This window comes from Plectropomus leopardus, chromosome 13, assembly GCF_026936395.1.
Source record: "Plectropomus leopardus strain MGB_pleo_1.0 chromosome 13, ASM2693639v1, whole genome shotgun sequence".
Lineage (NCBI taxonomy): Eukaryota > Metazoa > Chordata > Actinopteri > Perciformes > Serranidae > Plectropomus > Plectropomus leopardus.
Genome location: NC_142188.1, coordinates 6,989,545 through 7,004,950, shown reverse-complemented (window position 1 = coordinate 7,004,950; position 15,406 = coordinate 6,989,545). Strand labels below are relative to the sequence as shown.

Genomic DNA, 15,406 nt, shown 5'->3' with positions numbered 1-15,406 from the left:
GTAAATTTGGGTAAAACATAACGTATTTTCAATGTAACATGAGGTCCCTAGGTAATAACAGTTCCATGCAAATGGGCCTTATGTCTGTGTTGTGTTTTTGGCTGCTTTGCCATGACTATCCCTTTATATCTCCTTATTCTTTGTCTTTCTAACAGTCCACACTCCGTCACATGGTCTACGCTGGACTTCTGGACTCTAAACCAGCACCCCCACACCAGACTGAGCTACCGCCACCAAACTAGATCTACGAACAGTAAGGGCCTTTTTTATTTTCTATAAGTCTGTGTTGTGTTTTTGGTTGGCAGCCATGCCAACCGATCTGTTTGGTTATTGATCGTGGCCGCAGTACCATGACTACCCATCTCTCATCTCTGTAACTATCCCTTATCTCTTTTATCTCTCTTTTACCTCTCTATCTCTCTGCCTATCTCTATTCCTCATCCCTCTTTATCTATATATGGCTGCTGTGCCCTGACTCTCTCTATATCTCCTCTCTATCTGCTGTGAGATGTTAGTGTCATTTATATATTGCCACCATAGAACTATGAGTTTCTATCTGTGTTCTAAGACGTTTTGAGATATTGAGCTTCAAAGTTTTGCATTCATAATTGAAAAAATTATAAGAAGGTTTTTTGTTTTCTAAATTAAAGGTCCAAAAATACATATAACTTTTATGAAACACCTCACATAATGTTAAGTTGTCAGAGAATAAGAATAATAACGTGTCAGATATAATGCAGAGGTGGGGGTTTGTGTTGTGTCTGGTTGGTTTGATTATGTGTCACGGCCGCCGTGCCATGAGTATCTGTTGTCTATCTGCTTTGATCTATTAGTTTAGATATGTATGATACAATAATTGTCAAATTTGAATATTACTCTGTTAGTACTATTTATTACACACATACACACCCACATACACACACACAGGACCTATAGACATGCTTTAGTTGCAGAGAGATGTTAGACTGATGGAGCTGACACATACTCAGAGCTCCAAGCAGTTAGAGCTTCAGTGCCTTGCTCAAGGGCACCATTCTCCAGTTTCCAGGCAAGTCCCTGCAGACTGAGCTATTGCTGCCCAGCAAGGATTACAAAAAGTAAGTGCCTTTTTTTCGGTGTTTTGTTTTTGGTTGGCCGCTGTGCTGACCGATCTGTTTGATTATCTGTCATGGTCGCCGTGCTGTGACTATGACTATCCCTCTATATATCACCCTACAGTGTCTTTCCCTCAATTATATCTCCATTTATCTCTAGCTCAGGCTCATCTTTCTTGCCTCTCACATAAGATCTATAGTGTTTTTATTTTCTTAAAATCTGTCGTGTTTTTGGTTGGACGCCGCGCCAACTTATCGCTTGGAGTGATCTTGTATGGCCGCCGTGCCATGACTGTCTGTTATGCTTCTGTATTGTTTAGCTTAAATCAATATCGATACAATAATATATATTTTAATTATTAATCCCTCAATGGAGAAATTAATTTTTTTCACTCTTGTAATTCTTGTATACACAGATACACAAATACACACATTGACACACTGGACCGATAGGCATCTCAATAACTGTAGAGTGATGTCAGAGAGATGGAGCTGCTACATAGTGAGCGTTTCGAAGCAATTAGGGCTTCAGTTCTTTTTGGTTTTCACCATAAGCATTCCAGTACTTATACAACCATACTACACTGTCAGAAAAAGTGGTACGGTTGGGGTACATTCATGTTCTTTAAGGCACAACTGCTGTTGATGTACCATCAAAGGGTCATAGTTGGTCCAAAAGATACTATCATGTACATGTTTTTAGGTTGAAAGGGTACATATAAGTACCAAACTGAGAAAAGGTACATCCGTACCATTTTTCCAACATTTAGGGTTACAAATATGGAGATGTCAGCCTGTGACCAAAATGTTGTTGGGAGATGGGATGGTCATTGTGCAAGGAAATTTGTGAAGTTCAGTTAGTTATCTATATAAATAAAGTTATTATTAGAATTATTTTATTATTATTATCTCTCTGTTAAGCCTAGGTTCTGTGGTGGGGAAAAGGGCCTACTTTATCAATGCTAGTGAACTTAGGAATACTCAGCAATGTAGTGAACAGAACATTTGATTTCTATCGCCTGTAGGTCTACCAAACAATGTTTTTGACATAGTATACTATGCAGACTGCACTGACATTTTCCGACGTGCCATAACCCCCCCCCCTTTTTTTTTTTTTTTTTTTACATACTATACTTTACTTCTTTACAGCATACTGACAATTCCCATTCTTCAAAGGGTTATGTGAAGATGTTTTTGCAGATATCCAACAGGACACCTTGACTTGCTATTCTGGATTAGATCATTGATGAATTAAGTGATTGAGGGTGTAGTGACACAACAGACGACATGAACGTCATTTCATATTGCACTTTATTCAGCTCTGAGGCAGAACTGAGCCGGGATGAGACCTCGACACCGTCACAGATCAACACTTATTGCTTTCAGGCTTGCGGTCCTCACATGTTGGACCCATCTCAAGTATTCTCACGCTGAAATTTTGTGTTTTAAAATGTCTGAGTCTGTGTGTGTGTGTGTGTGTGTGTGTAAACTGATGCTGCAAGAAATAATGCACCTCCTGCCTTTGCTTTGTGTAAAGAGTTAATGTTGAGTGATGTGATGGACAGAGGCGACAGGAGAAATTTGACACTGTGGTGGAGGCATACAACATTAAGGTCATAATGTGAGCAAACATACTGGATAAAAACAAAAATAATGCACAACATTGTGATATTTCTCATCATCTACATCACATGGGACTGCACAACTAAAGGCCTTCAATTTTATATGATATATCATTCATTACATGTAATTTTAGGGCATTGTGGTCATGCCTAGATATGGATCGTTACAGACTTGAAAAAGCCCCAGGGCACTAAACAGATTGTCCACAATTAGTTTCTCCTCTATGGCACAAATTCCTGGTAGGTTTTGGGTTAAGATGAGGTTAGCCTGGACTCTGGAGGTGTCAGGTATCCAGTGGAAATATGTTCTACGCTCTATTCAGCGGAAATCTTATAAGAAATAAAGTTACAAATTTATTTCTCAGCACAAACTTCACATGAGACGTGATTTCTGGTTGGTTCCACAAATTCATAATTCACTGTTATCCAATAAAAACTGGATTAACTTAAATCTACTCTAATTAAAATATTATATTAACAATGGATCACATCATTACTTGTATACAACCCAAAATATTCGGTTTTCTGGCATGTAGCCTTGGTTTCAACCCACTCGCCAGAAGAAAATGCTGGCATTGTACCTTTTTGCAAACCACGCATACGTTACATTTTGCTGCTGTCAGGCTCAAGCCTCCTATTTCCAAAATTGCTATTTTTTTGCGCCCAACAATGTACATTTTTATGTTTCATACATATCATGTTGTTGGCCCTCATTAAACAATATCTTCCTAAGTTTTTTCCTAAGAAAAGTCTGCGTCAGATTGCTAAATGGCAGACTTGTTCGCACCTGTGTCCTTACAATGATGAACACCACTTCCTTGTGTGACTTGTTACTAATATGCATACACCTCGCAGATCCTAATAAAAGGGCGTAAGACTGCAGGGCCATGTGCACACACACAAACTGAACAAGAATGTCAAGAATGCTCAACTGAGGGTGGAGCACTGAATGCCAAAAAGTTGTCATAGGCCTATTTAGTCACGACAGAAGTGGACATAAAATCAAACAAAGATGCAAAGGATGCTGAAAACATGTGGTAATAAACCACCTAACACACAAATTGCAAACTTTATGCATTAATGTAACAATTTTGTCAGGACAGAGGACAGAGACAAGTGCAACAAATGCATTATTCAAGGTGTGTGTGTGTGTGTGTGTGTGTGTGTGTGTGTGTGTGTGTGTGTGTGTGTGTGTGTGTTCGTGTTAAGCGAAAGACAGAGAAAGGGGAAGAGAAGGTGAATTACTTCACTCAGTGTTTCTCTAAGTTATTAATTTGAAATGCTGCCTTGTCATTTTTTTGTCCTGCCTATCCAAACTGCTAGGGAGATTTCCTAGCCCTGTCAATCGCTTTTTATTTGATTGGATGGTTCCCATTAACATAACTGATGCGAACTAAAGTGTATGTCTATTTTAAAAGGCCTTAATGATTTTTGTAAAAAAAGAAAACAAACACAATTTTAAAAAATAACCTTTTTGGAAAACAGTCTGACGTATTTGCTACAAAATAAAGTAGTGCTGTAACGGTAACGATCTGTGGTTTGCATAAATGTACAAAGCGGGTTGAACATATCTTTTCACAGCTGGATTGTGGAACCATGTTGAGTCTCATAGTGAGATCTTTGTGCTTGAAATAAACAGTAAAAACTCTTTCGTGACTTTACCTCTCTATGTAAGTACACCATGTGATTGCATTAGCAGTGCTGTAAGAGCACAGAGGATGAAGATGATGATAAAATCATCAGGTTTCTTCTTTGATGCTTAGTCCTAGTAATATTATTATATTTACCATTACTATTACTATTATTATTATTATGTGTTTTTTTTAGTCTGTTTTGGCAGGAAGAAAAAAAATCACTACAGTTAAAAGATAAAATAAAATCTATTTTTTCTCTTTAGTATGGTTATAAGTCATTGTTTAACTGGACTGTTATAGGAGCTCATTGTTAACACTATGAAAGCTTTATATTATACAATAAACAACCTGCAGAGGGCAGTGTATCCCAGCAACAAGAACTCCCAACCATTTACCATGTAAACTGAGTCCTCATGTTGAAACTGCAGTGTAGCACTGCACATGCAATCACACACACCCTTTCTAGAAAAAAGCCACTTTCTCTTCCATGTTGAAACATAACAAACAGGTCACATGACTGGGATAAAGCCAGCTGGGTCAATTGATGAGGGTGTGTTTTGAGTGTAAGTGTAAAAGGCGTCAGTGGTCCATGATGCGCAGGTTGCCAGATACGATTTTGTTTTCCAGCATGGAGCCGGCAGGAATATCAATCCGATCTCCGTGGTTGGCAATGATGATGACTGTGCCCTGTGAGGAGGAAGAGTGATGAGTTTTTGTTAGAAATGTTGGCAGCATTTAATTAAAGCAATAAATCAATGACAGCCACCTGCCAGAGGGGCCACTTTCACAGCTTGTGTTTTATCCTTGTTAGAAAAGTTTGTGACCTGCAGGTGGAAATCAGATTATAATCTCTAAAGATTACACTTCCTTTACACAGAAAGGAAATCTAAAGATTTATCCCTGTAATTTAGCACCTTCTGATGCCCCGAGTGTCTCTTCACACTTTATCTCTGTCACATGAATTAATATGGAAGCTAAAAACCTGCAGGTCAGTCACCACTCATAGTTTGTGGCCTTTTTAATCCCCAAAGTGCTTCTTTGTGAGGGCACCAGAATAAATAATGCTTTTTCTGTGCTGTCACACTCAACCAAAGAGACCTATGCAGATTTAGATTAAATACATTATATAGATGACATACATTTTGTGTTGATTATTCATTTAAAACCTTTTAAAAGTTAATTTAACTTGCATAAAAGTTTACAATATTGGGTTTTGGTTGTGATAAAACAGATTTGCAGTTAAATCTAAGTTAAGTGAGGATGCTTTACCTTGAGTGAAACGTTTTTCCCGAGGGTGACGTCTCCAGACACTGTCAGGTGGTCGAGCTCCAGCATGTCGGGGATGCTCTCGAAGCGGGTCAAGTACTCCTGAACCTAAACACAGCCGCACACAAGAGGAAATTTGTAAACAACCCACTGTACGTGTGTAGGCTTTAGAAGGATATATTTAAATCATTTCAGGTTCACGGATCCTTTGCAAAACATTTGCATCCACTGAACCATAATTTAAATTTAGTCAAAATCCAAAATATATAAATATATAATCCCAGCAACACTAAAAGCATAATATTGACATCTAAAATATTTTAATTTTGGGCTCAAGAAGCTTTTGAAATATGTCATAAATTACCACATTGTCAATAACAATGTCCAGTGACGGCAAATCGAAAAATGAGTAGTCAGTAAAACCAGTAAAAGAAAAAAATGCTAATATAACAGATAGAGGCGGGGCTCAAAAATGAAAGGGGAAATAAATACATAAATGAATAGATTTAACATGATGAATAAACAAATCAGCAATTTAAATTTGTTTCCATCTTTATGATTTGTTTATCAATTTACTTTTGCATTAGAAATCTTTTTGCATTTGTTTATTTCCACATTTATTTATTTATGTGCGTGTTTCCTGTATCACTTTTGTATAGAGACCCTAAGGAGAAATAGCATTGCTATTTGATTGTGCATTGATCAGAAAACATGCTTTTAACTTGTATTAGATAAAAGTGAAACAATGACAATTTCAAAAATTTAAATTTGTAAACACACAGCACCTTCAATTTTTGCAGAACTCTCCATACAGTAGTAAAAAAGTACAGCAGCTAATTCACTCATTCATTAGTGTGTACAGAGTGAGCAGCAGCTTTTACATGTTTTCTTTTTACATGTATTTTTTCACTGTTATTGTGATTACCTTGGTGAAGGAGCTGCCCAGTTTGACGTGCGGCGTTGTTGGGAACTCTCTCTTGGGGCTCATGGTGAGAGAGCCGGCGTCCAGGCTGTACAGATTGGACATGACCAGCAGCAGGTCCGATGTGGTCTTGACGGGCAGGAAGCGGCTGCGAGGCACGTTGATGCCCATGGCGTTGTCAAAGCATTTGATAGCGGCACCAACCGCCGTCTCCAGCTGAATGACATTCTGTCCGCCGTCAAGTGTCTGATGACAAAAAGAAGAGAAGAGACATGTTCGTTGGAAAAGTTACTTAAAATGTTTTTGTCTGCTCGTTTCCAGCAACACGAAGAACAAGAAGCATTTGCAATTAGTGCTGTGATTCATATCGCCGAGAGGAAGTGACTGTTCTCTCTGTTTTCGCTCCATCTCCCGCTGCACTAATGAACCACAAGGAGCCAAAATAACCCAAAACAAACACAAACCACAAGACTCCAAAAAGCCAACAGAATATTTAGGTCAATTTCCAAATTAAACATTTAAATTGTCTTACATAAAAAGCTGAATTATGTTGTTACTTTATCATTCCTCCAAGATAGTGGGTTTAGGAGAAACACTGCAGCTCATGTAGCTCATGATTAGGAATCTGTTGTAAACCCTGTACAACCTCTTTTTGGCAAACGTGAAGTTTACTGTTAAGTTAAGCAAATAAAACAAACTTAAATATAAAGTTGTTATGCAGCAGCAAGTTTCAGATGGTTGCAATCTGCAGTCCTCACTGTTAGATGCCAGTAAATCCTGCTAAATCTTACACACTGAACCTTTAAATTTTAGGAGGTGCAAATGCTTCTTTAAGTCAGAGGTAAAAATGATAAACTAAAATAAGATGAAAAAGGTTTCACAGTGTAATAATATAATGCTCTCAGGTATAAGCAGTTGTGTAACATTCACCACTTCACGTACACTTTTATCTTAAGAGCTTCGCAGCATCACGAGCGCACGCAGTTTTTACATGTATGGTGCCACAGTGCTGTATAATGGGAACCGGCCCCCAATTTGAGTGCTGCACTCTTACCTCGATGGGACCACACACTTATGTAAAGCCACACAGCTCTGCACAGTTATCACCAGTTACATAACAGTCACTATGTCACGGCGTGTGATCCTGTAGCCAAAGGCTGGAAAATTACATCTATAGGCCACGAGCAATAATCAGGAATGGTGCTCGGATTCAGCAGTGAATTTATTACGCTGGTTGCAGATTTGCATACCCTGAGGCAGGCGGGGGGCACAGAGGCACAGCATGCTGCCTCTGAGTGAGCGCAACCGAAATAACATCAAGTCAGATCACGTCAAATTTGTTTGCTTTGGAGGGCAGTAAAGGACACATGGGGAAGACATGGAGCCTTAAAAATTATGCATGAGCAAATCACGCTAATCCACATCAGGGTAAAAAAAAAAAAAATAATGCAAAAGATCAACTCAAACCTTTCCTTCATGTTAACTCAAGCAGCTACATTTTTGCTGCCTCACTTTTTTGTTTAATATATTCAAACAGCTCTTTGCTCCATTAAAAGTGTGAGAAAATTAATTATATGCAATTCTGTGTGAGAGCTGGACAAACAAGCTCAGTTACAAAAGAATAAAAATGAAAAATGCATTTTATATTTACAGAGGTGGCCTTTGAAGTAACAATTTTGCGAAGAAAATAAAGCTTTAATATTCATCACACACAAACACACACTCTCTCCCTCTGAACACACACACACACACACACACACGCGCACATCTTAAACTGGAGTCCAAGTGGGGCAGATGAGCTGCCAGAGAGGAGACCAGGAAACTGGATTGGTTTGAGGCTCCTTTTCTCTCCTTTGTATGCAAAAACTTGCATGACAACAAACGGCTCAGAGAGTGGAGCTGTGCAGGACGGCAGAAACACAGAAAGGCTTGAAAATATGGGTTTCCTCAGCGCGCTTGGATTTCTTTTCGCCAGATATGATTTATTCAGAAGTGTTGGTCTCTGTGGAGGAGAGCATGCAGATATGTCTCTGCTCTGCTGTTTTCAAACGTGAACGGATGGACGTGGCAAAGATATTACTCTGCTGGCTAGGTTATTGAAAGTGAATTGTTTCATCTGAGCATCTATTGCAAAGTCAAGTCATCCTGGTGTATTGGGCCCCTCAAGGCTTCCAACAGGAGACTAATAAAGGACGTTTATGAGTCATTTCACTCTGATGGGCTCGAGGAGGAAGAAACATAACGACTTGAGAATCTTACAAGGTGGCACAATATAGGAGACTGATGTTAGTCGGCCGAGGAGAAGAGCTTGTGCTGTCTCATTTGTGTCTGTTTCTGGCAACTCGCATACATTTCTGTTTTGTGTGACAACTGCACCCTCCCAACACCCCTGTAAACAAACTGCACTTACCACAATTAAGAGGCTTCTGGGAATGTTAAAAATAAGTATTTGTTTACATTTTGGCAAAAGGCACCATTAAAATTCACTATCAGCAGTTTCGGTTTTCAGTGTACAGAAAACTATCACATGAAGATTCTCAGGCAAGTCCTGGATTAATAGGAAGCGTGTTTTTTTCCCCAAATTTCTAAGATGATTTATGGGAAGTATAAATCAGTAGGTCCCGCAGGATCAAAAAATATGTGTACTCTATGTGACTCTGTACTCGAGGATTTATTTTGCTGTTGAATAAACAGCAGACTCATGTTAGTTGTTCTTCTGAACACATGTAAAGCTGAATTAATGATTCTGATTTTATGTGTAAAGCACTTTATAACGTTGGTTTTGACAAGTGCTATAGAATAAACTTCATTATTATAATCATCATCATTATCATCATCAGCATTATCATATTATTAATATTATTATTTGGGGGCTGTGTGCACCAAAACATTTTTTAGTGCCAGTGAAATTTTTAATTCTTTGCAGTGTGAGCACTACATATTTATGCCGTGCAACTAACATCAGCAACATGACGAGGCCTTGAGTGTGTATGCTGTGCTGAACACTCGCTCACCTTGGGGTTGACTATAATCTCCATGTCCATTGCCTTCTGCTCCTGCAGCCTCTTGATAGCAGCCAGAGAGATCCACAGGTTGTTGGTGTTGAAGATCTTGAATTTTGAAACCGATTTGAATTCGTCCACGTGGGCCTTGGGCACCTGGGCAATCTCCAGCAGACGCAGTTTTCCTTCGTACTGGATCAGCGTGCCACCCTGAAAACCACAGTCAGCTATTTCATAACATTTTCTCATGATGTATGTGCTGGATGGATTCCAAGGTGCAACAGAGACTTTCAGTGTTTTCACTGAGAAATAGTTTTTTTTTATAATGCCACTGCATTTTTTATTAATAATAATTGCCAAAAAGGACTCTTTACAGTATTAAAGGTGGCTAGATACTAAAAAAATGAAATGAGAAAATATGACCTAAATATAAAAATAACAACTGTGATCATTTTCTCCCATACAGCTGTTACACTGAGATTATCTCTATTTATTCCATGCAACATAACACAAAAAATATTTAGTGACAGTATAAATATATTAAAAACTTCTCTACATACCTTTACATCAGCGCGCGTCTTGTCCGTCACCTCCATGATGAACTCGCAGCGCTTGCCGTTGGGCTGGCTGACCAGGTGGTGCAGGATGTGGAGGTCGACGGTGGCTCCCAAGTTGTCGATGTTGGACACAAAGATGTACTCTTTGCCTTGTGCAATCAGCTGGTCCAGCAGACCCGAGTTGTAGAAGCTGGCGTAAATGTCGCCGTGCCCTGGAGGGTACCAGCCTTCTGCGCCCTGCCCAGTCATGCTCAGGGTTGTGGACACGGGGAGGAGCGATTCTTTGTTGATGCGAGGGTACCTGGACAGACATCCCACAGTTAGATCAGACACCATGCTTTGTTTGTTTCAAGTTCACTTTTTGTGATTATTAGCTTATAAACCCCATTTATTTACTGTCATTTATTGTCAGTGCACCAACAGCGGTTAATTTTGGATTCATCATAGTTCAGCTTGAAATAACTGTATGAAAGAGCCTTTATCCTGAACCTGGTTTTCTTCTGGAAATGCACTCCTTTTGCTTAATACATCCTAAAAAATGTTTTTCAGCTGGAACTGCATCAACTCTCAGCTTAAAGTTAATCAAAAACCAGAGTTTAAAGTCAGAGTTTTAAAGTGTGGAACAAAATGGGGGCTTTAACTCGTGTCTAGAGAAGACTAAACCCGAACTCAAACCTGCAGTTATTTCTTATTTTGGCCACTTGGAGGCACAGCAACAAGCTGTAAACACAACACTGACATTTTATCACTTTATACAGTTGTTATGGCGAACACGTTAGCAAATAGTTGCCTGTTTATTCCAGTCAAAACACCATTTGTCCTTGGGGAGCAACTTGCAAAGGCACGCAGATAGGTAACATAATCTAGGGGGAAAAATTGGCTGATTGCTTATGATGATATTAGAATGATGATGAAAATAAAGAGCTAAATAAGCTGTACACATGCATAAAAATAATAATGATATGATATGATAAATCAAGCATACTGTGAGGTGCAGACTTTAAAATAAAATGTTATTCAGTCCAAGTTTGGAGTTACTCCTAGTTGCAACTCAAGGCCCCGAAGTGTCATAAAATGTTGTTTATTAAGTATGATTAAAAAAAAAGTAACATTCAAGTGTCATTTTGTTTCTGACGACCCTCTATGAACTGTTTTTCCTCTTCTAATAGTATGCATAAGGTCTGCAGCTCTTAAAGGAAAAACAGATGAACTCATTTATGTGCAGAGCTGTGATTCACAGTGTGCACATGTCAAGGAGATATCAACAACGCAAAGAGAAAACACACAGTGTGAAATCTTTTTGCTCCACTTCCGAGGTGAAGCCATGGAAACTTTGCGACTAAGTAGCATGCCAAGTGCCATGTTCTTTTCATATCACTGCAGGACTTCAAACAACACCACCAGGGAGCAAAGTTTTCAAGTTTTTACCAAGAAAGCAGATGAGGCAACAAGCCAAAAGAGTCCAAGCCGTCAGCGCTGCATGCATTAGAGTGATCAAAGGGTTTCTAAGAAGGATCCGCGTCAGGTTGAGTTAACAAACCTCGTCCTGAGGAACAGCACTGAGCTGGAGCTGGCTGTGTGTTTTGGCAGATTGAGGATAATTCAGAGTGCAGATGAGCTGGTCAGGTGAGAGGAGCTGTGCGGCAGAGGCACGGCAGCCTTTTTAATGGAGCTTTAAATCCGGCCGACTGCTCTGGAAGATGATTCAGATGAGTGCTTTTGATATGAGCTCATAGACTTCAAAGGTTTTATGTCCTCTCAAACCCAAGAACATTTTGTTATGTCCAAAGAAGTGTTTTTCCTTTCTTGGATCCAATATTACTGCCTCAGGAGGAACAGTTATTGTTTCCAGGGTACATGGGAACATAAATCATATCAAACAATCAGTTTCAGTATCAGTAACCACTGACCTGTTAACTGATCTCAGCAGTGACTTTGCTTTTTCTCATGCTTCTTCTTTAAAGATCGAGTGTGAAGGATTTAAGGGGATATATTTGCAGAAATTAAATTTAATGTAGTAAGTATGTTTTCTTTAGTGTATAATCACCTGAAAATAAAACGTGTGTTTTCATTTCCTTAACACCGTTGTTAGAAGCCCCTTCACCATGAAAGCTTAGATTTGTTTTGGAGAGGAAGATACCTCTAGGGATAATTACTTTCCCAGTAAAACCCTCCTGAATGTCTGGATCATGAGTTATCGGTTAAAAAAAGTGAGTACATATTAGCAGGTACAAGACTAGAGGCCAGTGTGCAACGCGCCAAACAATACTGCGGAAACTCTGACTTGTAACAATAAACTGCTTTATTCAGTGTTTGTACTGTATTAAATTACTGGGTCAGTTTGTTTTGGTGCAGGGCGTCTCTGATGTGCCAAACTGTGTCTGAGAAACACTGATTTGTAACATACAACTGCTTTATTCAGTATTTTTTTTTACCAGTTTCAATCACCTGGTCTGTTTTTTGGGAGAGGACAATTACATAACTGGTGAAAACATTCCAACCAGGAGAAGTTTCAGCTGGCTGCAATCTGCAATCCTCCCAGACAGATGCCACTAAATTCCCCTAAATCTTACACACTAGATGTATTAACAACAGTACAAGGGACTATGATTTGTTAGTCTGCCTTTATCTACAGACTGTGGAACATTTTTTTAATTAGACCTTTCTTTATAAAGAAATCTATTCAATTGCTTTAAATAGGTAATACTACATTTTTGTTAGTTAATACAAGAAAACATCTTACAGTTTCAGCTATATTTGGCTGGATATGCATTTGAAATAAACTGGATTATTAGGACACCCTGGCATGAATTGGGATGAAAAAAAGTTTTTTTAAAAGAATCTTTAACAAACAGCAAAGTGTTAAACTCTTAATTCATTGTGCGTATCTCTTGGGTAACCAGGGAGTTTAATTTGGGTGACAAACTAATAAAAGTGTCTGGACCATATTTTTCTTTTTTTTGGAAATTGTCTGGTGGATAAAGCACATTGTTGCAGATAGTGTGATGAGCGGTGAATTTAATTGGCCTTTTAGAAATAACACTCACGAAGTCGACCATAGACTTCCTTTTGTCTTCTATTGACTGACATTCGGACTGCGTGACCACTTTCTCTGTGCTGCTCACATTAAATCCTAAAGCCACAGTATCTCCCCTCATCACCACCACTGCTGAACACTGCTTTGTACTATACTCCCTCTCACACACAGAACATACAAGTGCTCTGAATAATTCACATGGAAACAGTAAAAAGCGAGTTCCTCTTGACTGACAAAATGGGAAACACGAAGTCATTAAATATTAATGGATTCCTCCATACATTACATGACATTTCCTGTCTGGGTGTTGCAGTTTTTTTGACAGATCAGCAGCTCACGGCACGGGAGTGTCCACTGGCTACTCAAATATTGAATATAATCCAGTTTTTATGAAGAGTTCATTCAGCGCTGCCAATAATGTTACTGATTGTTGTGTTTTCTTGGATCTTTATTCTATTTACAAGTCTACTTTTTAGTTTAATTTCTGATTTGACAGATAAATAACCTTCAGCTTGCACTCAATTTGAGTGCATATATCTGTGTATCAGCATAAGGCTTTTACTTAGAGCGATTTCTCCCACCTGCTCTGGTTGAAAGTGTGTATCTTGACGCGGTGGTGTGTGTACTTCTGCAGGATCTTCTTCGTGTCTTCGTCTGTGTTGAAGGAGTTCATGAGGACCAGCGGCACGTCTGTGTTGTAAGTCTTGTTCAGGTGCTGCGGGACATTAAAAAAAATAGAATTACCACCTTGTGGTTGCATGACTCTGCCAACCAGTCAAGTTTCAGATTAAATCCATGTCTCTCCAGACTCATATATGTAGTGAAGACTTTCACTGGATCAAGTGTTAAGGGAATAGTGGATAATTCACACACATCTTCAACTCAGCAGCACACAAGCGTTACACAGCCAGTACAGTTTTAGGTTGGGCGCCCATAATTAAGCATCAACAATCAATACCTGACTGAATTTCTCCCCTTCTGTTCCTGAGATATGATGCTAAATATGGCCAGAAAAGTGTTTCTGCAGAACATTTTGATCTCACAATGCAATTTACCTTTTAACTTTAGATGTAAAATCTCATCACTTCATCATTTTATCCACACATTTGTGTGAAATTTCGACATAATTAGCATATGAGTTCTTCACTTATGTGACATTTGTACTAAATTTGAGAAAATACCTGCAAGGCCTTCTTGAGATAAAGCGTTCACATGAATGAAATGAATGCAAGGTCACAGTGACTTTGACCCTCAACCACCAAATTCTTATCAGGAAGAAATCCTCTCAATGTGTTCGTGAGACATCACGTTAAAGAGAATGGGACAGACACAAGGTCACAGTGACTTTGACCTTTGACCAAAAAAAAAAAAACTCTAATCAAATCATCCTTGTGCCCAGGAAGAGGTTTATGCCAAATTTGAAGATATTCTTTATAATTAATTATTAAGATAGTCCAACTATGAAAATGAGAGGTATGTACATGTGGACAGACGGACAGAGGGACAACCCAATAAAATAGTGTCTCCTCCCACTGCTATCGCTGTTGCACAGGCATAAAAAAGCTATTCAGATTTAGATTTAAATCATTATGGTGCTTCTTTGCTAATGCTGTTGATGTGCTACTCTAAGGAAATACAACATAAGACAAATCAGACTTTGCACAGATTACACTGAAGATAAACTTAGAATTAGTATATATTGTTGGAATACAGTTTAATATATAGAAACCATGGAAGGTCATGTTTGTGTATGCAGGTATGTACATGCAGATGTGAACAGTAGATGTGCTAGTCTTTCTGTCTTTCTATATATATCAGAGATTTTTTGTGTGCATTTTCATTTTCACTGAAAATCAATACAATATAAATGATATAAAAATAGATTTAAGTTGAAAATCTACAACTAAAACACATTTTGTTGTGCTTGAGAGTCTGTCTTTAAATACAATGTGAAGTGACCGTTATAGGAGTTGGGCTTCGTAAAAGAATCGACCTTCTCTGACACCAAAACAACAATAGAATACACTTTCTTTTCTGCATCAATAGAACATGTAATGAATACTAAGAACAACAGCGGAGGAGACAATATTTCTGTAACATGATTGTGTGATTAGGATGAATACAGAAAGAGGAGAATAACACCTGAGGAGAGTAGGAATCTTTTTTTTTGTTACCAAGATAAGAGAAAATTAAAGTAAGTAGAGGAGGAGAATGAGAAATTGGATATGAATCAGTGGGGGAGAAGCTGACGTGAGGAAGTTGCTAAAGAGTT

The 15,406-nt window shown here is 38.6% G+C and overlaps 1 protein-coding gene across 3 annotated transcripts in view; it reads right to left on the bottom strand.

The window, feature by feature from the left end:
- Positions 1-2,388: 2,388 nt before the first annotated feature.
- The window catches only part of ugp2b (UDP-glucose pyrophosphorylase 2b), a 39,699-nt gene continuing 26,681 nt past the window's right edge, over positions 2,389-15,406 (bottom strand). For all 3 annotated transcript variants that reach the window (XM_042501966.2, XM_088086165.1, XM_042501964.2), the window contains exons 5-10: positions 13,716-13,849; positions 10,101-10,398; positions 9,553-9,750; positions 6,542-6,784; positions 5,620-5,724; positions 2,389-5,037 (exon numbers count right to left, since the gene is read on the bottom strand). In XM_042501966.2, coding sequence (XP_042357900.1) covers positions 4,930-5,037; positions 5,620-5,724; positions 6,542-6,784; positions 9,553-9,750; positions 10,101-10,398; positions 13,716-13,849 — 1,086 coding nt within the window. In that variant the 3' untranslated portion in view covers positions 2,389-4,929. The remainder of the gene's footprint in view (positions 5,038-5,619; positions 5,725-6,541; positions 6,785-9,552; positions 9,751-10,100; positions 10,399-13,715; positions 13,850-15,406) is intronic.